The following is a 27,699-nucleotide window of genomic DNA, read 5'->3' as shown; positions in this document are numbered from 1 at the left end:
TATTTTTACTAGATTTGCATTAAAACTGAAGTAACTTTACGGTTTTTTTTTTCAAAGTTGTTTATTAGAGAAGAATTGATTGTGAGTGGGAAACGCCTGCTAAGTTGGCTATTATGGTTTGCGTTTTCAGCCAATCAAATGCCGGGAAACCAGTATCCAATCAGAATGTTTCAGTTAAGAAGCCATTTGAGTGCTATGCTGAAAATCAGTGATCTGTTAATGGAAAATATATGAAGTTGTGTGTTTGAAAAATGGGCAAAATATACTTTCTTCCCTCTCTTTTTCAATCGTATTCTTTTCTTTATATTTCTTTTCTTTTGTTTCTCTTCTCTCTTCTCTTCTTTCTTTCCTTTCCTTTTCCCCCCAATTGCTTTAGGAGATTGCGCCTATTGATCTTAAGACCTTCCCGCCTACTGTAATACTTTCACCTACATCCTGCAATCTTTTTCTATGTGCTCAACACATGACGAAATCCTTATAATGATGATGGTTGTGGCTGATGTTTATCATGGACGATCAATCCCTGGTTAAAACCAACCCAATTACAACGCAGTCAGAGTTCTTTGATTTGATCATACAAACGATTCCGAGGCGATATTTCTCCAAAAGACATGAATGACGTCCTAAAAAGTTGATATATTAATATCAGCAATACGAGCATGCGCAGAAGGGAATTAGAATAAAATGTTCAATTCTTATCTCTAGATCACGTGATTTTTGTCGGGGCGCCGATTCCTCGTGGTTACCCACCCTCCCACGGGATGTTTATTCAATGTTTAAAAAAACAAGCGAATATTGGCTTCAAAATAAGCAAATGTGTCACTGAATATCTAGCACTACCATTATTTATTTTAGTGCGACAGATTGCTTGTCATGATTCGTCAAATTAATAGAAAAAATCTAAGATTCGGTGTGGTGTGGTCACCGACGGTGAACGTCTTCGTCAGTCACCTGATTTAAGCGCTTTACTTGAGATTCTTAAAGACGAAATCATCCTCTGAAAACACATAACTGGGAAATCTAAACGTCCCTTAAGAAGAGTTAAGCATTAACATTGATTCGTCTCAGTTGGAGTTACTGAACACTTTGTTTTGAAAGAGTGACAAAGTGGAAATAGAAGAGAGAGTTCTGACTATCAACAATGGGTCAAGAAGAGAGCACAAGATGTAGAGTTTGTGCTATTAGGCTGAATCCGAAGAACAAACGAGAAATAGAGAGTCAACTTTGCCCTCAGTAAGTAAAACAAAAAGAACTGAATTTCTATTATTTTTTATTCTATTAACTATGTTCTATGCTATTATTTCAGTAATGGTTTTGCAGTACTTCGTTTTAGATAAAGATTTATAGCGAAGACTCATTTATTCGAGCTATTGCAACGATTTTTTGGGCTTCTATGTCTCTTACCTTTTATTCAGTTAAAATCTTGAATTATAGTTCTGTTGTTATTAAAGTGGTCGTTTTGACAATTTCTCTTTTCGAAAATTTGAATGGTCAGTTTGTCTAGCGAATATTTATCCGGACCAAACAACAGCACTTTTATGTCTATTTTGTTTAACCTTTTTAAAAAACAAATACGCTTTAAAATCAACGAAATCTTGAGCTCAGTTTACACACTTTGATTATTTTTAAACCTTTGCCATTTTTTCAGTTAACAAGTCTGTTTTTAGTCAATGAAAGGATTGGTGTGGAAAGCGTTTTTTTTTTATTTGCGTTCAATTTTTAATCTGTATTCAATTTCGTGCAGAGACGCCAAGATATATTGGACTTTTGGTAAAGTTGATAACCAAGATTATCGTATGATATCTCTTCAGCTGGTTGACAAGACCAAGTGCTCTGATATCTCTGAACAAATAATGATTCAGTGTTTGTTTTCGGCTTAGCATCGTATATATCACAATTAGCTTAAAATCAAAGTCGAGCCGATAATATTGAGTTCCATTTGGTCTAACCAAAGTTGAAAGACGCAATTGAGTATCAAGTTTTAAGTCATTGGTTTGTGTCGAAATACTGGCTGTGATTCGTTGCTATTAATTGAACATCAAGTGTATTACAATCTCGTTATTTGAGAACAGTTCTCAATCATTCTCATTTATCTTATCGGGATTTTTTCAGTGTAGAAATATTGGTATGACCATGGAAGAATCAATATAGAAAGAAATATGATTTTGTAACTACCACTGACAACCTACGTTTCAGACAACTATTTTAGGTGATAGCTTTTTTGGTATCATTGAATTCGTAACCGCAGAAAAAAGGTTTCTGGATTTAATATTTTTCCTTGAGCATTGGGTTATAGGGGTTATGGTCACTTTCTAAAGAAATTACTCAGTTATAATGTCTAGCTTGTACGTTATTGGAGGTCGGTTTGAGGGTGGTCGCTATCAAGAGCGCGGTCGATTTTATAAGAGTGGTCGCTTTCGAGTGGAATAGCGCTTCCATGAAGGTGGTGTCTTTTCAATAGCGCGGTCGATTCCTTAAGAGTGGTCGCTTTCGTAAAAGTGGTCGTTCTCAAGAGCGCGGTCGCTTCTATAAGAGTGGTCGCTTTCTATAGCGCGGTCGCTTTCATAAGAGTGGTCGCTCTGAAGTGGGCGAGCACTTTCATGAATTTGTCGGCTTTTCAATCATGAGTGCCGTCCCTTCATCGATAATCGTCGCTTTCATGACGGCAAACGTTTCTGTGAAGGGGATCGCTTCCAATAGTGTATGCATATAAGTGTAGTTGTTGAAAGAGAATGGCTAACGAGAAAGTAATCGCATCGTATTCAAGAGAGTGGTGGATTCCAAGACGGCTGCTTGCAACACATTACTCTTACCTATGATGACGTAATATTACTCATTTCAGATGCAAACAGAAAGGTGGCAAGGCATTATGGGATAACAAAGCGACATTCAAGAACATCGTGTTAGGAGAAAAAGTTGACGAAAAGCAAAGACTAAAAGCCAAAAAGGAAGCGAAAGAGAAACGAAAGAAAAAAGGTGGCAGAAAGAAATGAAAATAAGAATGAAAAATCCTACAAAAGATTATTATTTGATTGTGAGCTGGAGTCTCTGATTTAGAGAACATATGAAACTTACGCTTAACAAAAGGTCAACAAAAGGAAACTGACGCTCACGCCCCCTCCTAAATCACGGTCAAACACGCAATTTTGAACATTTTTTTGTACATTTTGTTGGATATATTCATCTCTTCTAACAATATGAAAAAGGTAGCAACGGAAAACGATAGAATAACATCTCCTTTCAATGTTTTTAGTTTTCTGGATCTCGTAGATTATTTTTTACCCCGGTCAATTTGGAATTTTTGATCATCGGTGAGGTCAATGTTCGTATGGCTTTCCTCATATTTCAGCACACGTACGTGCACAAAAACCCCTATAAATAGCTCCAAAATCAACAAATCAAAAAGGTAGCAGCTGAATTGATTAGTATATGGAAAAACCCGCATTTTGATGTAAAACAGACCCACATTCGTAAGGATTTTACGCGGTCAAAATGAATTCGAATGTTATACTTCTTGCCTCTCTCGTACTGATTCTCTTCGCTGCCCCTACTGTCGAAGCACTTGGAGAGCAATCTTCCGAAGGAGGTTCGAAAGGAGCAGAATTTCCTCATTTTTTCCACGAAATCAATAAGTAAGTAGCGTTGGAATTGATTTCTGGAAATGCGCGGGAATACTATAGTTTTAATTATGTTTCCTAATTTTACAATTTCAGCTTTCTGATTTATACATTGTCGAAAAAAATACAACGCGATGGTGGAGAAAGCTATGAGTCGGCATTGAAGACTATTGTTGAAAAGGTTCTGGACGAATCGGGTCTTAAAGGGATCACCGTCAACAACAGAATTATCAGTGCGATCAAAACTCAAATTTACAATTTACAAGCAAAAGTTAAAGCAGCACGGTTAAAAGGCGGTGGCAGGTTGGCAAAGAAAATTTTAGACTCGTGGAAAAATGGAAAGACCTATCGGTTCAAAATATATTACAACGAGTTAGATGTTGGAAAACTTAAAGAGGAAAATAGAGAATTAAGGAAAACAAAAAGAAAACTTGAAGAATCATTAGTCCAAGAAAAGGTTAAAAAACTACACGAAGAAAAACTCACGGACGCCTTAAAAAGAACAGAAAAACAAAGGAACTATTATAAGAAACAATTCAGAGCAATAGCGCTAAAAGTTGCCAGAAAACAAAACAAAGTGAGAGGTCCAGAAAAAAATAAAACTTTTAATGAATACTCCCCACAGCAAAGGACAAGAATAAGATCTAGTTTGAAAGAACAATGCAAGACAACACTATCCTTTCTTGGCCTTTATAATTTTATGGCTACGAAAGTTGAAGTTTTTAATCCTGATACCGGAATGTTTGAGACTTTTGAGCTAGCTAACGAACAAGATATAGATTTTACTAACGCCCCAACAAAAGAATTGACTAGTGATGACATCAATGAACTGAATACCTGGTTATATATCAAAGACAAATTCAATCTTTCCAATGAAGCATGGAATGAACTTGCTCAAAAATCCAAGGAAATTTCATGTCAATATAAAATGGTAAAGAGGATGCAAGCATTAAATGGTCAATGGGAAGTGAGGCCAACCCCTGGTGATGCTGAAGGTATTCAGATTGAATTTGCTAAGAGTTTAGAAGAGCAAATACAAAGGCTACAGAAACAGGGAGAACTGCTGGAAGGAAATACCATACAGGTCAAAATCAGTGGTGATGGGACTAATGTTGGAAGGACTTTAAAAATGAAAACATTACTTATACAATTTTAAACGAAAAAGATATTGCTATGGGAGAGAAAGGTAATTATATACTAGCAGTCATAAAAATACAAGAAGATTATGATAACTTAAGAATATCCCTTTCTGATCTTACGAATGAAATGTCTAAATTAAAAGAAATTACTGTCAATAATATAACATATAACATAGAATATTTTCTGGGTGGGGATTGGAAATTTTTAGCTTTAGTTTGTGGGTTGGGAAAGGCAAACCAAGATCATGCATATGCATATGGTGCAAGTGCCCAAGAATGGAAAGGCATGATACTACTAAAACATGGTCAATTAGTGATTCAAAGCAAGGAGCAAGATCCCTTGATGAAATATCTAATCATGCCAAGTCTAAAAAATTTAATTGTAAAGCTGTTCCTCTCTTCCCTTTTATTCCTATTGATCATGTAATTATTGATAACTTACATTTATTCTAAGAATATCAGATAATTTAATTGAGCTACTGATTAGAGAACTCAGAAGGCAGGATGCAGTTGACAAGCTAAAAAAATTTCCAAATGGATTTCAAAGGGATAAGTACAAGCACATGACAGGCTATGAAACCTTTCTAAACAACATTGGAATATCATTTTCATGGAAAATCAACAAAGATACTAAAAAATTAGAATATAGAGATCTAACTGGCCCTGAAAAACTTATTTTATTTCAGCATATTAACTTTTCTACACTTCTTCCATTTTATGACAAATGTAATGATCTTGAAAAACTCTGGATTGATTTCATAGAAATCATAGGGGACCTCAAACTTACATTTTCATCTGAGGAAAGCATTATCAATTTGAAATGCAAAATCAGAAATTTCTTCTCCTTATTTCTCTCTTTGTATCAGGCAAAAGATGTGACACCCTATATGCATGCGCTGTATGCCCATGTTCCTGAGTTCCTATCACTGTACAAGAATCTCGCATATTTTACACAACAAGGGATGGAAAAATTTAATGACAATGCATCGAAAAATTATTTTAGATCTACCAATCATAGAGGTATTTCTGCTTTGAAACAACTCTTTTTAAAGAAAAACAGAATTCACTTCCTTGAAGCAGAAGGCTGTGAGAGAGTTAAAGCCACATATCAATGTAAAAACTGCTCAAAAAGCTGCCATAATATTAAGACTTGCACTGAGAAATGTGCAAACTGTGGCTTTCAAACTTGTTGTGCACATCTTGAGAGAGTAAATAATGTATGGACAAAAAAATGCCTAATTGCACAATAAAGTTTTTAATAGGTTATTCACTGGGTATAGGGTATTCACTGTGATGATCAACATTCTAACACAACAGTTAATGTGCTAGATATTTAAACATACCTTGTATCAAAAATGATGTTCTGAATCTTCATTAATATAAATCAAAACATCAATGTAGAGCTATATTGCAATCAAAACAACAGTAAAAAATATTGCTTCTTCAGACTATTATATTGCCTCTAAAAAAATATGTATATATTAAGCATAATCTAATACCAAAATTATTAATTATTGGCAAAGAAATGTATTTTTACTTATTCCATTGTTGTTAATTCTTATCTATAATTATGTAATTATGTTTCATCAAATATTTTTTCTCAAGTTATTTCTAGTATTATGAACTAAATGTACTGTAATTGTAACGATTTCCATAACCACGAACAAATGTAAATACAATAAAATTTCTTTCTTCAATCTCAGACTTCACATATTGATCTCCAATTAACTTATATTCTACTATAGGATTAGATTTTGAAAGCCAGTAGCGAACTGTTCCTTTAATTACAAAGGCAAAGTCTCCATTACCATTAAAAATGCGCTCATCCCACTTTTTATCAAGGAAATTGTCAATGAGTCTGTTGGATGGTAGCCCGTAAATAGTCTTTTGTCTTTCTTTAATACCTCTTACTACTGTGGCAAGTGCTCCTTCAAACACATCTGGCTCAACCCTAAGCTCTATGCGTACAGCTGGATCATCCCTTCGACCAGAAAACAATTTTCTCTTGATTTCCCGATATAATTGTCCATGGAATATTTCTTGTCTATCTCCAATTGAATCTGCGGAAGGTATATTCAGCTTTTCATGACGAACAAAGGGAAAGCTTGCTCCATCTCCAAAAGATTTTCACTCGTCATACTTTGTACTATACCCAACATAGTGGATTTTTATTCGCTTCTTTGACTTATCTACCTCAGTTACTACCACGTCATAAAGATTATTGTCTTTCTTTGACGATTTTCTTTGCTTTGAAGCAAAATCCGAGGAAAATTCCTGCATATACCTCACTGGAAATTTTGACTCACGTTTTACACGAGTCGTGTCCGCCATTTTGAAAATCCATATATGGGATTGATTCGCATGCGCAGTACATTAAAATGTGTCCGCGTAGGCCTAGGCGCTAAAAAGAGCAAATGTTCATAAATGTATGGAATAAGTTTGATATGCTGCAAAAAAGAGTTTTACTCGCTTGAGTATTATATTAAAGTACGCACTGAAATAAGTAAATAATAGTCCTCTTTACCTTGGGCGTAATGTTTTCCAATTTCTGACCACGTGTCATTCATTTGAGAATAACATTCTTAGTTTGAGTTGTGTCCATATGCAAGTGTCTTATCGTTACGTTATTTCTTATCAATACATTACGCCCGAGGTAAAGGAGTGACCGAGAATCGGTAAAATAATTCCTGGATATGTACATGCATTGAAGTTATTTGTGTTGTACGCTATTAAAATGCTGGTTTTTCTTGTCCTTTTGGTTTTTTTCTCTCTCTTGATGGATGGAGGGATGGAGGGAGGGAGGGAGGGAGGCAGGGAGTGAGGGAAGGAGGGAGGGAGGGAGGGAGGGATGGATTGGATGGGATGGGATGCAATGGGATGGATGGAGAATGGATGGATGGATGGGATGCAATGGGATGGATGGATGGATGGGATGGAATGGGATAGATGGATGGATGGATGGATGGATGGAGAATGGATGATGAATAGATGGGATGAGCAACCCAAGACAAAATACTTCTTAATTGAACCAAAACATTTTAAAACTCAATTGTGTTGGCGCACGTTGCCATGAAGTGCGCACGTAATTTACCAACGGGCGCTGTGATTGGAAGCGTCTACGTCTGCGCATTTCCTTACCTTGAAATACCAGCAAACCTCGTGCTCCTCTCAAACACTTCACGAGTGTTAATTAAATCATTCAAAGCAGACACTGTTATGCCGCGCGGCCGATATAGGGTATAACTACCGCTTAAAAATAACGGCAAATCTTGAATAGGACGACCTCGTGTATTAAAAATATTTTTCGCTTTAGAAACTCAGTTGGAATCTAATTGGTTATTTTTATTTGACCTTGAGCTGGACTTCAATTTTATATTAAGAACAACTAAATGCGTCAAAGTTCAGGGCTATTTAAAACTACGAATTTGATTGGCCATTGCTAATTGGCTGTCAAAAGGGCCAACGTCCAGGATATACGTCATAGTTTCAAGCTTTTTCAAACATGTCATTTGATTGGTCGAAACGCTCTTGACCTTTGTGTAATGCAATCCGTTATCAATATTTATTGAAAGACCTTTTGTTGAATGAGTGACGGGATCAGGTTACTAACCTTAGACACATGATAGACACATGACTGGTTCACGAGATGTAAACACCACGTGACCTCGGGTGTTGTCGTGTCCTGCTGTGGACTTACAACCCATAATAATCACGACAGATATCCTGATTGTACAAATATGGCAGGCAAAAGCTCAGGAATGATCGTCATGTTTAGGGTGTGTTGGTTTGTTTACGCATGAGCAAACATGTCAATTACCGCTGGACATGAGGTTTGGGTGCGGTGTTGGGAGTTTAAGGCCCCTCGTCCAAAACAATAAACCAGACTTTGAAGAGTTTAATACTTTAATAAAGAATCGAATTTCTTGAAAACAAATATTTTTTTCTTCCTGTCTTGTGGTTTTTGATGCTGAAATAACGGCGGAAATTCACAGGCATCGTGTGAGCCGAGTACAAAGCTAACCATGATAACTCACTGATATTGTCTCATTTGGCTTTATCTGTTCGCTTAATTATACGATAATTGTTACAAACCTCAGAAATAAAATAATTGTTAAGTCCTACGACATTTAGAGGTTGTTTTTCCTGCTTGAAACTTAAAGAAATATCAGCAAAACCCGTTATAAATGTTTGGCATCAAGGTTTTGTTCGGTGCCAACAACACCAAGCGATAAAGATTGCTGTTGTGGTCTGTCTGTGTATATACACCATTGATTATCTGGTGACAACTTGTTCCTCCTTTACTATGCCTCCATTGCTTCCTATACCTACCCCTAGCACGAATTTAATCTTCGATGAGGTAGAGCTGACTCGAACCTCTGCGACAACCATGTACTGTCCTCTCGTTACAACGCTCGAAACTCGCATCCAGCTTAATCGTAATCATTTTTTAAAACGTTTATTCAATTCGAGTGTTCATACAAGGATTATATTAACTGAATTGCCTCCTATTCTTGGTATCATCCTCAGTTGTTAACAAGTCTACTGTATACATTGCCAGGCGTTCATCTCAGACATGAAGTGGTTGATGATCAGTTTAAACTTTGATTCGTCTTGTTAACTCATTTTGTGGTATTATTTGTCATATTTAAGCCACTTTTATGGATTGTCACATTCAACCCACTTTGTGGTAGTCCAGTTCTTGTCATATTTACTCTCCAATTTTATTTCCATATTCAAACCACTTTACGAATCATTAAGTTAACTGGGATTATTTGTCATATAAAGAGCCTTGAAGCTTGATTACTTGGATTCAGGTAGTGAGGTGTTCCTCTGGATACTTTGTTTTGCACAGACAATGCTATTAGACCACAAAACACTGGCCATAAAATAAACAGTGCTGTGCACAAGTATATACCACGTTTTAAATTGAATTAAAATGCAGCAAACAAACTAATTGTTAGCAACTACACTTAAAGGTGTAGTCCACTATAAATAGCTAAGTAAAGTCATTGTCCATAATGCATGCTCTTTGTGCTGTGCACAAGTATATACCACGTTTTAAATTGAATTAAAATGTAGCAAACAAACTAATTGTTAGCAACTACACTAAAAGGTGTAGTCCACTATAAATGGCTAAGTCAGTAAAGTCATTGTAAATCAAAATGTAGCAAAGAAACTAATGTTCACAACTACATCGAAAGGTGTAGTCCAATATGACTTGGCAAGCAAATTAAAATTGAAAAAATATTTTTAAGCATATTGCAATTTTTTTTATTTTAATTCCACAAAGCCCAGCTTATCTGTTAACCATTCATTCCTAGATATTTCTGAATCAGTTTTTTTCCTATTCCATCTCGTACGAAACTCTTGTGACAGCGCCATATACTGTTTGCTTTAGGGTACCCACAGAAAGTGCAACAAAGGGGGGAAAAGGGGGATTTCAAGGAGGGTTGTAAGACTTTCTTTACAGTGCCTATATCACTGAGAAGTCTTAAGATTTGTATTTGTTTTGGACTGAGTTAGACAATCTCAAAGCTGGATATACCCTTAAATACATCCATTGAAGAATTCTGCAGGATTTATTTACTCTTTTCTATCGATTCACTTCCAGGAATTAACTGATATAATTAAAGAAAAACCTTTATAATTTGCTGGACAAAGAGTCATCCGCAAACAGCGCTCATTGTGTTGACTAAACTCAGCTACTCAGCAATATTATTAATAGAAATCCTATAAAATGAATCTTCATATGTTGATTTTAAAAATAACGACTTCAATTGCTCAAGTTTTAAGTACATGATCTTTTCATTATGGTACATTAATCTTTTCATTATGGTACGTTAATAGCAAAAGTCTTGACCACACATTTAGCAGGGAAGTTTTTTTCTTCGAGCAGCACATAACATCCGTCAATCACAGAATTAAAGATATTTTTAGAGCTTTCTACCTTGAGCTATCTGTTGTTTGACAGACGAGAGTTTGTATTCAATGCCCTTCATGCAGAGAGCAAGTTTCCTTTTTGTTAAAGACAGTGAAAGCCTGTCAGGAAGGCCACCTAGTGAACTTGGAGCAAAACGCCTGACACTAATTTCCTTTAGATCATAATGCTATGCCATAGGACTATGTATTCAATGCCCTTCTTGCAGAGAGCAAGTTTCCCTTTTGTTAAAGACATTGAAAGTCTGTCAGGAAGGCCACCTAGTGAACTTGGAGCAAAACGCCTGACTCTAATTTCCTTTAGATTACAATGCTATGCCATAGGACTATTCTTGCTTTCTTTATTTCATTTAAAGTGTTGTTCAAGGATTCGTCCTAAAGAGAGACGAGCTGCACATACTTCTCATTACATTCAGTGTAATTTCTATCAAAAAGCACTAATGAACGTTCCCATAATCGGTATTCTGTCAAATTTCATTTTTCGTTTTCTTTATTCGATTTAAAGCACTGTTCAGGTCTTCTGTCATCATCTCCTGCACAGAGCAAGACTTCAGATAATTGTAATTTCTATTGAAAAACCCACTAGCTTAAGGAATGTTTTCCAGTTTAAAGAAGTATTGTGCCAAATTTGTCTATCTCATAGTTATATATTTAATTCCTGTACAATATGGTGAAGTGCTCCTGAACGATGCAGAATTTCCTTTTCAAAGTCTTGTAGCTTTGAACCTTTTATAGGCTCACTGACCCCATTAGTTCTTTGACTATAAAATCGTGATTGAATCAAACTAAATTTTGTTGTTCGATGAAGCTCTTGAAGTCTTCATCCATTATCGTTCAACAATCTCCTAAACGTCTTTGATAATTGCTGAAGTTAGAGATGGATTTGAATGTCTTTGGCACCAAAAAATATAGAAATATGATGTTGTCATGTTGTTGTAAACTATATATTGTTTAAAAACTTCTCTGAGGATGCTAAAATTGTATATTTGTGGATGAATAAAGTTTCATTGTATAAACGAAACTGCTTATGATACTCACAACTCCTCAGAAATCAATGAAAAAACAAAAAACAAAAACAAAAACAAAAAACCCTGAACAAACACGACTGACTGAGAACCTTGTTTAAGCTAAGAAATACTTATGTTTTTACTATTCACCTACTCTTAAAAAAAAGAGATGTACAAAATCATACATATGTACAACGAAGTGTATGTACCGAGTTGTCGAAACACACCAGGCAAGGTTCAGTAATGGATGCCTATCGACTTCTCTTTCTTCCTTTTACATTTTTTCTCAAATTCTAAATGTTTTTATTCCTTAATTTTTAGTTTACGACATTAAGACGGTTTCTTTTGCTCGCTAAATCAAAAATATAAAAAAGTTTTGTGAACTGTATTCGATATTTTAAGTTTTTGTTGTTGTTGTAGTCGTCAGTCGAAAACGTCGCCCTCAAACACGAGTTCTAACGTGAGTCTTCCAGTTTTTGCTGCCTACCTTATATGTCTGTTCAAGCGATCTTGTGAGCGCCACATGTACATCCGATATACATTCTTTACTATTTGTTGCATCCCACATTGATTTATCAAACCAAACTTGGTATAAAACTCGTGTTAAATATGTGAACGTCTGTTGCCAGATTCAAGTCAAAAACATTTCCCTTCTACACCATACGAGATGCTCTACTCCTTAACGGTAAAGGGTCATTGCTTTTATGATCAATGAAAAAGACAGTTAAACAAAAAGCTCCTAATATAATCAGACGAATCTAAGTAAATTTAAAGAAATTCCATTGTTTTTGAACAAAAAGTTATTAGATTTTTGACCGCTTTTCCGTTCTGTTTCGCAACGTCACATCCCGTCATCTTAGAAAGTATGACTAACGACCATATTTAACTCCGTGAAAAAGACAACGTAAAACTATCAAGATTAGTTATTTTGTCCACCCACGCTTTTTCACAAAATCGGGTTTAAGTTCTGTGAAATATGGCTTTCAAAAACCGTTTTCCTTTCGGTTCAACTTTGGAAAGCATCGCTGATGAAAGTGTCGTCTGTTTGCTTGAAAGCGTTGAGGCAATTTGCCTAAATTCTCGTTCCATTGCCACAGGAAACTGTGTTTTTTTTTACTCCATGTTGCTACGGCGATATTCATTAGTTTGGAGTTTTCTTTTAATACCTTGAGAGAGAATTAAAAGTGTAGGACTTCATTAAAGACAAACTTTTTGATAAAGAAATTCGCGGAATTATGGGGACTTCAAACTCGGTATAACTCTTGAATAAATGTCTCGCACTGGATTAAAAAAATATCACATTAGCGGCCTTGATATATCAGCCGATCTTTGATCTATTAGAAAACATTTATGAAAAGATGCGCTAGTTTTTTATGGTCACAGTTTGATTTTGAGACCTTACCTGATTCGAAAGTAAAAAGTTCGAAAAGCTCGCCACGCGTCTTCTGTTTTGTTTGCTAGCAAACAGCAGTTTAGAGAAGCCCATATAAACTAGGATATGTTCTTTGCTATCTTGTGTATCCATGCAACGAATTTGGTTTTATTCCTATGACTTTGTAATCGGGCAGTGATAACTTTTCTTTGTGAATTCGTAATACAAGTAGCGAGTGCGGGGGGCGATGTTTATTCGCAATGCTTGGCAGACTCCCAGAACTAAAACAGTGGCCAGTCTTTAATACTGAATGATAAACAAGCTTATAGCCAAGCTTGCCGCCATTTTTTCCGATTTCCGGGCCATTGTCATTATTTTGTCAACAAAATGACGGTTTTTTTGTGCGATTGTAGGATATCTTAAGTACAAAAAAGCCGAATGCTACTAAATAACCGTGCTAAAATGTCTTATTGCGCACAAGATGAACTTGTCTTCCTCTAGGGGTCTGCTACGTGCCGATGTGCTTCGTGCTAATACTAGCTGATCTGCTTGTTTTTATTTTTATTTCCTTAACAGACCAAATAGGTCATTCGTGTCGTTATTTTTACATGTCTTAAATAAAATTAGAACGATTTCATACACAGATAAAATTATCGAGTGTATAGTATAGTATCCTTGAGTGTAAACTCCAAAGAGAGCAAGCCACTTTGGTGTCCTTCAAACCATTTTTTTCTTCTTCTACATTTCAAATCATTCGGAAACAAGCTACTTTGTTTCAAGCATTTTTACTTCAATGTCTTATTATTATTTCTGGCGCGTTTCAAATCATTATGATTTATAGAGCAAAGAAGCCAATACTTTTCTCAACGTCAAGGTTTCATTTCAATGTTAACAGGTACAGTGAACTTCTGCCATTGTGAGACTTCAATTATTATTATCATTATAGATATCTCAAAAATGACGATTTTTTATAGTGTGAGTCATTTAAAACAATACAAAACATTTGGACTTTTTCGTACAAATCTATGCCTCAATTTTATCATAAAAACTTTTACAAGTGCTAGTCTTATGTACCAAAATTAGTTGGGTTTAATAGGTGTACTTCCGCCCGCAAATTTAGTCCCAAAAACAACACATCAAGAAATGATACACAATAATTAAGGAAATATAATATGGCCGGTTGCTAAAGGTTCGAAACAGCTTGAAGATGGAGCACGTGTGGATATGGAAAATCTCCTGAAAGGTCGAGAATTTGATTCCCTCGCCTTAAAAAGGTCTAAGATATTTTTGCACTTGACTCTGGTTCCGAATAGAATTTTTTCGTCGAATATCTCTTTGAGTTCATGTTTTAAGTACTTGATATTTTGATCCTGTCTTCCAGAGTATTTATTTGTCATTTTGTTGTTCATATATTCCATTTTACTCATTTTACAGACATGCCTAAGCGCTTAAAACTCTAGGGCTGATTCTAAGTTTCCTAAAGGTTGTCGTGAAGCAAGAAAAGCGATTATTTTTGAAACTTAACCACCGATTGGACCAACTGTAATGAATCCTGCCTGAAATGGTTGGTTTCCACTAAACATTAACAAGTCTCACGTTCGAGCTTCCTTATCCCTTTGTTCATTGTGTCCTAAAAACAATTAAACAATAAAACGAACCCACAAGAAATACCCAGACGAAAAGCAAGTGTGTCTAGGTTACAGGAACAATTAATAAAGGAATAGGTGAGCTCGTCAGTAGTAGCTTGATACGAAAACGAACTGATTGATGATCGATGTGTTTATCACTTTAATTTACACGTGCACTGATATTTTAAAGGGTGTGTAAGGGAATTTAATGCTCTTGACTTTAATTCCTTAATCGAAGCAAAATCAACATCTTTACTTCACGATTATTGCAGGTAAATAAACCGGAGATTTCTGGCTCTAAGTCAAAACATAAGTGCCGGGATTCTTTTACTTGATATCGTCCAGGACGCCGACCGCGTTGCTTTTAATCACCGCATTTCCGAATTCCTTAGAGTCTCATCATTCCCCTTGTTACCTTTACTTGCCTTCTTGTTATCGCTATCGTATCATATGAATCACTCATTAGGCCAACTTACCATCGAATTAATTGACTAATTGAAAGGATTAATCGATCCTTAAGATCTTGGCCCGGTCGTCATGTGAGTAATGATTATCAGGGACCATCAAACACACCTCAATCCGTTCCTAACATGGTTGCTATATTCGTCATACTACCCATATCGCAAATGTTTAGCGAGGTTAAGCCGGTCACTAGTCCGATATATTCTCCTACACATGTTTATAAAAGGAAAATGGTTCTAAATTTGGAGGACTTGAGCGCCACCAAATGTGTACTGAGTCATCCACGGTCACCCACACTACGAAGGTCTGTGAAGCCTTAATGATTCTACTTCAGACACTTAACTTCCTGAACTGGGATCCTGTAGACTAATAGACTAGATTGATAAACTTAGGGAAGTGGACAAACTATGAAGGCCTTTGTCTGGATAGAAGCTTGTAGTTCTTTAAGACCTATGTAGGGAAATACGGTAGAATAAAGAAAAATAGGCACTAGCAGAAGTTATCACACACAAGCGAAAAGCAGGATTGCATGAAGATTGATTAAAATCATCCAAACTCAAAACTGTTTCAAACTGTATCGACTTTTCTTGTGTTGATTGAAGAGCCAAGCGATACAGGAAGCACACTCTAGCATTTTAATTGCCAGTGAAGAAAAAAACAGTTTTTCCCACGCGATGAATGCAAAATAGTGAAGTGGACGGAAGCGTACAACAACACCGTGAGAGGTCCTTGCTTTTATCGTTATCATCAGACGGGCAAATTTTACACCACTTATTGAACAAATATTCATCAGATTTCTTTAATCTGATTGTAAACCAAAGTTTTCTTTTCCGTTAATTGTACGAGGTATTTTCACGTCTCCTTCGCTTTGAGATTTGGTTTTCCGGACTGAGACCTTGCATCTGGAAATCGATGAGAAGGTTTCTTCACCCTCAGAGATTTGTACATTACCATAGATTCTTTAGATCTCAAACACTTCATTTCGATTTTAGGTCATCAATAACGACACTATTATGTTTAATATATATTTTTTATTCATTAATCAAACAGTAATAGCATTAACTGGCCTGCAGCCATCGTGATGGCAGAATCAATATTAATTCCGTTAAATAGTTTAAATTCTTTGTGTTTTTAGATGTGTTTATTTTTTGTTTCTTTTTATATTTGTTTGTTCTTTTGGTTATGTTTTTTTGCTATGCTATAAAGTCTGTCAAAAATCTTGTTTTTTTGCGAGCAGCTATTGATTCCAGCCAAGTTAACGTTAGAAACGTCACTATCCAAAAGAGTTATGGATCAAAAATCTTGGAAAAAATCGTAAAACGTCACAAGAAATCCCGAATCTTTTAGTTTTAGATCTTCAACTTTGCTTTTTCTTAAGGTTAACTTAGCTAGTTGGGATTGAATGTTATGCTTTTTCGTTATTTGCTGCTCAAAGCCATAGAGATGACAATAAAGTGCAAGATAGAAAGTTTCAGTGATTTTGCCAGCAATTTGAGTATACATTTACAAAGCCTTCCTTCAAAAACGAAGAATCAAAGAATATCGAATAATTTTTCTGATTATACATATTTAACTAAAGAATATTAATCTTATATAGTTTTAAAGTTTAAATCTAAAACCCCAATGTTGAGGTTTTAATTTTTGTTACAGAGATACAGATACAATGAAGTCGAGGTATGATTCGAAACCTGTAATCGAGATCAATTTAAATTTATTCTATAGGTTTAAGCTTTAGTTTTGAAATTATGTCATATTTTAAATCTGGTGGACATTTATTTAACTTACGTTAAAGAGATTTAAGCCCATACATATCGTGTATATATAACCCCTTGGTTGATAACAGATTATAAAACACCACAAGATATAGTTGTTGTTCAGGATGTATTTGCAAGAATTCCATGACGCATGCGCATATATGCTTGGACATCCTAAGGCCTAGCAATTTACATCAAATAAAATAACCAAACTTTTGAAGCTTCATAAATAATAATATCTGTACGTATCGAGATGTCTCGAAATATCTCTAGCAATTATTAATAAAATGAAGATAGACATGCCGACTTGATAACGAGGCTGTTACTGACTAATCTATTATACTCTATATTATAGCCTCGCATTCTAAGCATAAGCATGCGCTATCTTCGAAATAAATAATCTTTTTCTTTTTATACAGTCTTTAAAATATCTTCAATATTATCTCGTATCTTTCAAAACAGAAAGCTCGAGTAGCCTTCAGTTCGATTCGTTCAAAATTCATCAGCTCTGTTTTCGTTTTGAAACAAGTTAATTTAAGTCCAACAAAACGAACATTTTGTACACAATAAAATGATCTTGACTAGCTAGTTAGGATTCGGTAGGGTTTTGCTAGCAGTAATCTTTTCTGTTATCAGTAAGAACTATATGAATAATGATAAAAATTAAAATAACTAAGCGACATGGCGACATGTACCTACTCCACTGGATAAGCTGGTGTAACTATAACAGGACTAAACTTGGGCTAAAGATGTTAGGAAATTTATGTAGTTTAAACTTCTTGAAGTTTATAACAAGAACAGAGATCAATTCACCATTGGCGAAAGCAAACAACAGCCAAAACACAGGGATACCATACACGGTGACTGCTGGGGTTAATAAGGCCGCCAAACTTTAGGAGATGATCGTCCATTTCGCTCCGTTAATACTCCTTCGCTACCTCCATTGTTCACGTGGTCTGCCATTCCTTGGTTGATCACGTGATTGGATAGATCTGTGACTCCTTCAACGGGTTCTTGTTTGAGGCCCATGCTTTGGTCCTCTGACCGTGGAGGCGTAGGGAACCCCGAGAAGCTGTTGAGGCCTTGCGCCATGGTAGATACTCCCATGCCCTGACTCATCATAGACATCATACCGGATCGTGCCATAGGGAATGTCATACCGTTGGGGGGACCCACGGGCCCAGAATACGTCGACTGTGTCAGAGACATGCTTGTTTTTTGTGTACTCATGGGTGGTTGGTGAATATACGACTGAGGTCTGTACGTCAGTCCGTTGTTAACCACTCCATTGTTCATTGATGAGTTGATTGTACTCATGAATTGGCCGTTTACTAATCCATTCATATTCCCCATCGGGGACCCGTTAAGTTGTTGACAAGCAGCCTGTAACATACCATGGCCGGGCTCCATCTGACTTGATGGACACATCGTTCCCATTTGATTATAAGAATTTATTCCTGTTGCTGTTGTAGTAACTTGGTTTATTGCACTTGTAGTGTTGTCGGTTGTTGGACGAAACTGAAATTGAGACATATTTTGGAATCTTGCATCAGGGTAGACATGTGGTAATACGGGCATATTACTCGTCGTGTTTTGTAGATTGACTGTCTGGGGTTTGGCAATCTGTAAAGGGTTTTGTTGAAGTTGAGTCAGAGCAGAAAAATTCATAGAGGCATCAGGCTGAGGTGCGGGAATAAGTCCTGGAAATGTGTGATATCCCCACGATGAAGGTGACCTCATTTGGTTTGGATCTGCAGGAAAATAAATGAATATAAACGTAAATTTAAAGAACATATGAATTTTTAATGAAATTCCTTCGCTCTCGCTACGAAGAATATTGAATTTACAAATCTCTTTATCTGTTAAATTTAATTTAAAAAGAAGTGAAAAGGAAAAGGCAAGGCAAGCAAGGAAATTTTTGGTTGAACTGAAATAACTGAATCTGAGAGCTAGTTATACGACGACAATTTTTAAATAAATTGAAACTTATCCGCGATGATTTGGAAATATTAAGTCGTGGTGAAAGTTGCCCATATCTCGGAAGGAAGAAATTAACGTAGGATGATATCCACAGTCAAAGAAATATGGCTAACCATTGTATATGTGTGAAATTATATGGGCAACCGAAAACTTCACCACAATGTCTGCTTTAAAATCACAAATTAAAGAACTTATAAGTTCCCTAAAATGGTGTAAATCTTGGTTTGCCATATTGGTTAAACTGTGAGAGGAGAAAACAAGATAACTCGGTGCACGCGGGTAGGAATTAATATAGTAAGAAATGGCGCGAAGGGAGACGACAACGCGCTCGGCTGTCTTTGGCGGGAAAAGGAAAGGAAGGCACTTCGAAACAGCCGCCATTTTGTTCGTCTTCTTCTTCCCTCGACAACAACTTTGAGAGAAAACTTGAGTCAATGGCGTAACACTCACTCCTTAAAAGAATGGATGATAAGCAACGGATAATGAATTTATCTCAAGAACGTTAAAGAAAGACAAGAGAGCTTTCTTCGAAGACAAAGGTAAAGTAAACTTTGTCAAATAAACCGGCGAAAGCTTGAAATTAGATTTTACTCCTATTTTATCAATTAAAGTAATGCTTAAATATAACTTCGCTTCTTTAAAAAACCTGATTTCCTATAAGAATTATAAATTCAATGATTTTTAAATCCATAAAAATTTGATATTTTGTCGAACAACTAAAAAACTAAACAGACTCTTCTTTAAAAATCTTTCCATATTAGAAAAACTACCTAAAATGTTTAGTAATTTGGGAGAATTTATGCTAAGTTGGTCATTTTTCTCTTATAATTACCTATTTTGGTGTTTCAGGTAAAATAAAACTAGTATAAAAACAAAATAATAGTTCTTTAATATTGTTTTTATACGGATTTAAAACTCGAATGTTTTTCGCCATTGAAAAATTAGATTTTCATGTTGTCGTTTTGTGTCAAGAAAATCAAATATTTATCAGAATCCTTCACAATTAATAGTAAATTCTTTAAAACATGATGAAAGCTTCAAGACGATTTTCAATTAGTATCTCTTGGAGTTTTTAGTAAGAAAATCCTACTGGGACAATCCAATTAAGAATAGTTTTTTCTAATATTTGATGCAAGCTCTTGAGGAACATCTGGTTTTGGGAGTGGAAGAGTTATTTTCATCAAAGCACGTTTTCATAATTATCGTTCAAAATAGTACAGAAATATAAAGATTTAACGACATGGAAGCGAATAATTCTAAATTTTTGAGATTTAAACTTAAAAAACCGAAGAAACAAACTTAAAAAAAATGGAAAACATTTAAGAAATGTCAGTTTCTTTCTTTCATTCCGATACACTTTCTTGGCTTTGAATATGAAAGCCTAACAACATCAAAAATAAAAAACTCATAACTCAATTTAACTAATTAGTACTTCGTATGTGCGGAACCTTCGATGTTAGATGAAAATTAAGAGTACTTTGAAGCTTTCTAAATTACAGACTTCCAATTTATTAACTCGAAACGAGTTAAATGAGATTTGGTAATAAAGATTGTTCGTCCAAATGTAAGGACATTACGAGTACTTTGACTCAATTTTACTTTGACTAAACTGAAATAACTGAGTTTTTTGTTTTCAATCTAAAACGTCTCGATGTTCAAAGTTTTGCATTTGAACGCAAGACAATAAGCAGAAAATGAGTAGAAAAAATTCAGTTGTGAAAAGAGTATTTGTTTTTGTTTTTACCTGCATTGAGTGGGGTGAAAGCAGACGTTCCATCGGGAGTTAGTTTGGTTTGTTGTAGAGGAGAAGGATGAAGTTCTGTAAATGGAGGAAAAGTTGGGTCTCTCATCCTTCGGAATCCTTCCAACCCGAGCTCAGATAAACGATCAGAGAATGGAAACTGATCGAAAGCATGAGCGGGATCTCTGTCTTCTGCTCTCGCTCTGTGCCCTGAAAAATTCCACAAGCAAAGCTCTTGTCAACCATCGCTATTGCAACAATCTCTAAGACTTTCATTCTTTAGCAAAGAACTCTCGCATTTTCCTCTTTAACGATTACTGGAATAGCTATATTTCTTTGTATGTAAGTATCTTTGCTTCTTAAGACGAGAGCGCAAAATTCCTACATAGAATATGTGCACAAATGAGGACACAGAAATGACTAAAGGGTGAATGAAAGAACAATAATTGTGGGGTGTGTTGGGTGCTGCCGCAAGCGAGCAGTGGCTAGATAAGAGAAATAGATCTGTTCTGTTCAACCGTTAGCCAGTTTATTCAATGTGGTTTAACGCTATGATATAAACACAATCCATGCTTATTCCCCAACAAGACGTATAGTGGTTTGGTAAATTATGACTTCTCCTTCGGTTTGGTTTAAAGCTAATCGGGTGTACTACAGTGTTAGCCTCTCGACCGCAAACCAGCCTTGTAAGGAACAGTAGAATCCAAGTACCTCAAAAACCTAGCAGTTATTGTACAACAACACAGTGGTTTATATGTGTTAAATTCTTAGGGGTCTTTGAGAAAATGCATTTTTACTGAACTATAAGTAGAGCAGAAGATGTCGAAGGTTTTAAGAGGCAAAAGCGAGAAGATGGATTATATTTTCTCTTTTAATTTCATGTAAAATTGAGTCGTTGCAGCTTTATTTCAACTGTCTGCCAACAAATCAAAGAGGAACTAGAAGTTTACAGACAAACAATCACCTACACAAGGGGTCACAGAAATCAGACGAAATCGTGTAAAAAGTTTCATTATCTTCCCTCCCCCGTCAGCATCCCTTCAGTTTAAACGGACTGAAAAACTATAAAGGATTTGCGTCATCCTATCGAAAGGCTGCAAAACACAGAACTTAGTTAAGACACGCAACGGAAGGTTAACCGGAAAAAAACTACGCATAGATATTGAGCTGATACAATGGTATAGACTCTGAAATCGTGAAACGAAGAGGAAGTGTATCATCATTGTTTTGTTTGAGGACACAATACATGTCTTATTCTGCTGAAGAGAATATGAGTTGCGCAATAAGTGAGTGACTAAAAAACAGTCGAAAAACAACAAAAAGTGAGTGAGATTCATTTACGACCGCAGAAAGAGTTTTTAAATTTCAATTACTAAGCCACTAAGCACCAAAATAAATTTAACCACCACCCGATGCTGCTGTTTCTTTATTCCCTTTCGGCTTGGTAATACTTGGAGTAAAAACAGAATAATAGGCTTGTAGATGTATAATAAACCTTGTCAAGATCTTTTGAATGAGAAGTCATGGTAAATGAAATGATAAGAAAATATTAGATTTCAATGGTTTTTGCGGTGCGCCTGTTTTCTAAAAGTATTTCATGTTCTGGAATCATTTTTACTATTGCTTAGGATTACTTCTACCAAGTACGCGCGGACTTAATTATTTTGGATATTTCAACTAAAAGGTCTTGTTATATTCACCAAAATTTCTTATCTTATTTAATCTTTAAGTCTTAAGTGCCGCGGACTCGTAATGGACCAATTCGACCATAATCAACATTAACGAAGCACACAGCTGCGAGAGGTCTGTTTTAGATTGTAATTTACAAGGTCTACATTCTTAATTTGATTTCTCTATCTTCATGGACAAGGTTATCTGGCTTCTCATAGCAAAAGTTTTTTCTGTCAACGTTGGTCCAATAAAATTATAAAGTTGACTTAATTCAAACTGTTCAACGGAGTAAAAAACTTGGAATAAATAAAGATTGGTCCATCGGTATGATGGATGTCAAGATAATTGTTTTTGTGTGTGTGTCTTGAGGAGGGCATTCGTCCTCATTATTATCCTTTTAGGTCTTTTGTTTTCCAAATCTTTACAGGTACCTGCTTTTGTAAAACATCTTTTAACGGACATCTTGATTCAAATGAAACAAAGCGGCTTAAAATCGATTACTTTCATTCAATTTCATATTTTTTCCGACCTCAAAATTCAAATAAAGCAATAAGAAATGTATAAAATTTTTCAGAAAGTTGCTTTAGTTTTTATTGGGGATAAAACCAGTTCGCTCCAAAACCACAAATGAATTTTCTTCAACTGATTGTGAAAAAGAAAAACCCGATTTTATTGTGTTATTTATTCTTTTTTCGGTCATTTTTTAATCTCGTTGGAATAGTAATAAAAACTAAAATGGAATAATTAAAAAAAAAATCAAATTGATGAAACCAACGGAGCGTCAAGACATTTTTAAAAAGTGTTCCATTCAAAATGGGAATTGAAATAAGATAAATGGGACAACTAATCTCTTTTCGTCTAAAATACGTTTTGTTAACCATTATTGCTTTATAAATTTATTGAGATAACATCTTTTAGATTTGGCAACCAAAATCATACGTTTAAATTTAGAACAGGAGAAAACAATCCATTCACAAACAACTTCTAAGAACTGCAAGTGATGGATTGAAGATAATTCAAGATGACAGAGTTTAATGCTTTTGATATTTTATATCTTGTGTATTTATTTTGACTTCTAACTAAGTGAAAGATTTATGTTTCAAGGGTGGGGCTGCATATAAAACAAGCCTTATTTGGTTTTCTTAGTACTACACAATACATACTATCTCAAAATTTTGATTTTCATAAAGCTTATGAGCAATGATTTTCCTATAAGGAAGGGTGTAGCTTCCTGAAACATTCCCAACAATAGAACTATGAATGAAAGGGTAAATCAGACAAGATAACCGGGAAAAGGAAAGTGGTACTTCATGTATTTAGTATTAACTAAGCTTTGACAGTGTCCCTCCGTTCAGTATCTCACTAAAACAATCAGGAAATCAAATCCTTGTATCTGAGTTTGCAAGATGTGATGAAAAACCAGTTATTGAATTTCAATCTTAAGCAAGCTGTTCCAACATTAACTTCTCAACTCAAAAAATTCAAATGAACTCTTGAAACTTAAAACTAGTGTATAAATATTTCCTAAAGCTTAATACAATATTTTAAATCCTATTTTAAATATTTTAAACTCTATGTGATATATGAACTTGGTTCTTCAGCAGGAACTCAAAAACTTAAAGGTTCAAGAGTTCCTCTGTATCAGCATTTCTAACAATTGTGATTAAAAAAATAAACTGATTTTTGAATTTTTTCCTAATAGCTGTAAAGATTATTTAAGTAACTTTGGATGGTACCCTTTGGATAATCCCTAAGCACATATAGCCTCAAGGAGAAGATACTTTTTTTCCATACATTTTTACTTGACAGCATGCCTCTCATGACACATTTTCTACATGTTAGAGTAAAGAAGTGAAGATAAAACTACCATGGCGATTCTAGGCTTGGGTTAGCCATAAAACACCATAGAATCAAACCCCAATACTGAGGTTTACCCTATTGGTACAAACTTACACTGAATCTGGAATCAGTGGTTAAAAATCATCCTGAATTGCTCTAACTCCTAAACAGGCAATTCCTATCGATGATTTTTTACACCAGTATTGCACTGGCTTCACTATTTTGTGGTTTATGGGTGAAGTTTGGCAAAGACAACATAGAAAGACAGACAAGAGCTTCAATTTTAAATGATGGGATGTGGTCAAAAGAGGCAAACCTTAATTCTAGTCATTTTTTACTTACAAAATACTCTAAAACTGTTTTATAATGTCACACCTAATGACATAACATTTTTTTTTTTAAATGAAAGAGTAATTTTTAAAATGTAGCAAAATAAATTTTGTAATAGTGTATTTTTTTTTAAAAAACTGTCACAGAAATCATGGCAAAGCAGGTGGCGAAGATTTGAAAATCATCAAAAATTAAAAATATCACTTCCAGCAGAGAATGCATATTCAATTATGACTTATCTGAAAGAAATTCCCTTGAAAGCAAATACTGAAAAACCAAATTAGAATTAAGAAATAGAATTATATCGTTTCAAAACAAACCTATTGAGCTGGGCAGTTATTTGACTGTGATATCTTAGTGTTTCTTTTGTTGGATTAATTTTTGATTTGCTGTCCTAGTTTAAACATCTTGACAGAATTCTGAATAGAAACATTCCACTATAAGTCCAAAACACAATTTTAAAGGTTTTTTAATTGACTCTTCAAAAATTTTGGCTCACACTGAGAGAACAAGACAATGAAAAGCTTCATAAAGGTCTCCCTCTCTGGGACTTTTTCTTCAATTATGTTAATTAAATTGTATTTAAAACTAGGGAATCTTATTTTGAGATTAATCTAAGAAAAGAACTAACATTTGGGATTAAGCCAATGAAAGAGTGCTATTCCAATTAGTAATGAAGTAATTCTATTAGATTTCTAATTCAATTTATTAGTGAAACCAGAGACAAAATTGAACTTTTCATAGAGAATTGTATCAGATAAAATGGCAAAAAACCTAATTAGTTTAGCCACCAACATCTAGATGATTACTGGAAATATTTCCTCTTAATAGAAATGGAGGTCTTGTTTGCCGAGCATATTGGGAATGCTACTTCAACGTAATTGTCATTTATTTACATTCTCACTAAGAGGACAGAGGCTTCTTACAAAATTACTTCAGTCTCTCAGTATCCAGCATTTGAACACTATTATACATCTTTATCACATTTATTAGAAGTAATTAGTAAAAGTAGAATAGCTATTATATTAACAAATGCATTTGTAAGAGCTCACAGGGCCAGATGAATAGCTTTCGTTTTGTTTCTCAGTTCACCTGCTGTCTACACCTGTTAGGCATAGAATTTTCATGGCACCTTAATCAATTCAATTATGCCTATAACCAATAAGCTCAAGGTATTCTATAAATGATTAATTGTAAATTAAACATTTATCACTTTCCCGCGTATCGCCTAAATGAATACCCGCTAGCGTGGCTTTCTCTGCGAACGAGAATAGAGAGTATAGCTTTATTTATCTAAACACTACCTGTGTTTATTTGCGGTAAGACGAAGAGAATTCACGGATATAAACAAAATACCAGCACACCACATACCCAGGATTACGGGGCAAACCCACAGGTTTTATCTACTTACACTTCGACATTTTTCCAAAGTCAGTGTGTCTTAATATTCTAAAACGTCCGACATCCCTTTAAAAATAAATTTGGAATATAAACATTGGGTATCAAATTCTTTCCCGCACCGCTCAATCAGATCTCTTTATTTGACATAATTCCATGACTAAATCAAATCACAATGAATCAAGTGCCGGATATAAGTGATATAAAAACAGTAGTATAATAGCAGTCGTATCGGAATCAAACAACGCAATATTTTGAAGAGTAATTTTTATGCTGAGTAAAATAATATATGTAGGGGACTGTCCAACTAAACTGACCACAATGCAATATAAATAAAGTTTAGGGTCTATAGGTTGATTTAATTTTTTCAAATGTGTACTGGTCGTGTTGAAGGTGAAACCACAAATATACTCACTAAACACGCAAAAATTAGGTATAAAGATTTTTAAGACTTACGTCGAGGTTCGCGAGGTCCATCAACCGTCACCTTGATTGCTCTGCAATACGTTGCGACTTGCATTGGTTCTGTTTTTACCGTTATCGTCAGTGAAAAAGTCTTACCTAAAAGTTCACAGGTGGATTAAGAAGAATCATTAAAGAGAATTATAATTCAAATAAAATCATAACATAGTTCCGGAGCATAAAAGGTGCCGAAATTGACAAGTATAATAGTTTTGATGGCGGTAGTTAACGTGTGTTGTATCCAGGTACAAGTAGAAGAAGTACTGCAACATTGGGGTACTGTGGTCCGTACGACAAAAACACAACTGAATTATTTTACTCTACCTCTTCCACTACGTCCCACGAATCTCAAATCGTTAAATCGGGCAACTTGATTTTTCATGACTGCAGTACAATTTCGTAGCTCTGCGGAGAAGTTCTCGTCGTTCCCAGCCGCAATGCTCACGAGAACTCCATCTGGTATATCCCCTAGTGACACAACTTTGAACGCAACTGGCAGTGTTTTGTTGCATCGCCAGTGTGACGGTAACACGCTACAGACAAAATTTGGAGAATCAGTCTTGACTAATTCTCCTGGATATTCCGATAATGCTTCAATAAGCGATCTCTCTCCCTTAATTTTACGCGGTCCTGGGTTTTCTGTGGCAGTGGTCATGGTTGTCCAACGTGAAAACCACAAGAGTGATCCACCAGAATTATGTGTGGCGAGTTTGGCGCACAACCGGATAGTGAAATAAAATGAAATGCCTTTGGCCAACCACTCCCCTGCGAGTTTGACATCTGTTGTGCTAGGTTGTTTGCGTTCAAGGAAGTACACGGCTTGCGCCAATCACTGCGCGCTCACCCGCCACAACCTCCCGCCCACAAATGGCCTAGTCCAATCAAAAACGCCTATTAACATTCCAATGAATAGCATTGTAAATTCTGGAGCGTTCTTGTGGTTTCTTGTTTCACTGCGATCATTGTTTTTTGATATGCTGGAACGTGCAAGTACAAAGTTTCACCAATTAACAAACACCTATATACACGTGGGTCCCAGACTAGTCCTATCCACTAACACTTATCAACATTCGAAATTTTCGCGGCAAAGTTTGCAAATCTACACTCACTAGATGCCAAAATACGCAATCAAAGGGGCCAGTATACTGAAAATCACGAAATGTCTAGAAATGGTTTTCCCGGTACGTCACCATAGAAGGAAAGTTACGAACTTAACAAGAATGTAAGACAACATTCCGCACCTCTATTAGAACTCACTTTCCTTTTGAAGGGATATGAATAAATTTGGCAAGTTTATTATTTATATTCCGTTAACAGATAAGTAGTTCGTTCATTGCGTTATATTTAATGTTTTGTTTTATC

The 27,699-nt window shown here is 35.4% G+C and overlaps 2 protein-coding genes and 2 long non-coding RNA genes across 4 annotated transcripts; 2 read left to right on the top strand and 2 right to left on the bottom strand.

Moving 5' to 3' along the window:
- The first annotated feature begins 902 nt into the window (after positions 1 to 902).
- On the top strand, positions 903 to 3,069 carry LOC148906542 (uncharacterized). The gene is made up of 2 exons (XR_016121331.1): positions 903 to 1,233; positions 2,843 to 3,069. It is a non-coding gene; the product is annotated as an uncharacterized LOC148906542 (long non-coding RNA).
- LOC148906541 (uncharacterized) lies at positions 3,063 to 7,198 on the top strand. Its single transcript, XM_089037881.1, has 2 exons — positions 3,063 to 3,632; positions 3,714 to 7,198. The coding sequence occupies exons 1-2, from the start codon at positions 3,493 to 3,495 to the stop codon at positions 4,771 to 4,773; spliced, it is 1,200 nt and encodes a 399-aa protein (XP_088894007.1). The 5' UTR covers positions 3,063 to 3,492; the 3' UTR covers positions 4,774 to 7,198.
- A 1,998-nt stretch (positions 7,199 to 9,196) lies between these two features.
- Positions 9,197 to 13,335, bottom strand: LOC116304538 (uncharacterized). The gene is made up of 2 exons (XR_004198066.2): positions 13,103 to 13,335; positions 9,197 to 12,866 (listed from the first exon to the last, which is right to left on the bottom strand). It is a non-coding gene; the product is annotated as an uncharacterized LOC116304538 (long non-coding RNA).
- A 3,691-nt stretch (positions 13,336 to 17,026) lies between these two features.
- Positions 17,027 to 27,117, bottom strand: LOC116304530 (uncharacterized). Its single transcript, XM_031714277.2, has 4 exons — positions 26,662 to 27,117; positions 26,332 to 26,436; positions 20,641 to 20,847; positions 17,027 to 18,667 (listed from the first exon to the last, which is right to left on the bottom strand). The coding sequence occupies exons 1-4, from the start codon at positions 26,990 to 26,992 to the stop codon at positions 17,790 to 17,792; spliced, it is 1,521 nt and encodes a 506-aa protein (XP_031570137.1). The 5' UTR covers positions 26,993 to 27,117; the 3' UTR covers positions 17,027 to 17,789.
- Between the last annotated feature and the right edge of the window lie 582 nt (positions 27,118 to 27,699).

The sequence above is a fragment of the Actinia tenebrosa genome, unplaced genomic scaffold (assembly GCF_029948245.1).
Source record: "Actinia tenebrosa isolate PJP-AT-01 unplaced genomic scaffold, QUT_ActTen_1.0 PGA_scaffold5__44_contigs__length_20552954, whole genome shotgun sequence".
In the NCBI taxonomy this organism is placed as follows: domain Eukaryota; kingdom Metazoa; phylum Cnidaria; class Anthozoa; order Actiniaria; family Actiniidae; genus Actinia; species Actinia tenebrosa.
The sequence above is the reverse complement of the archived record's forward strand: the minus strand, read 5'-3'. Positions and strand labels throughout refer to the sequence as shown.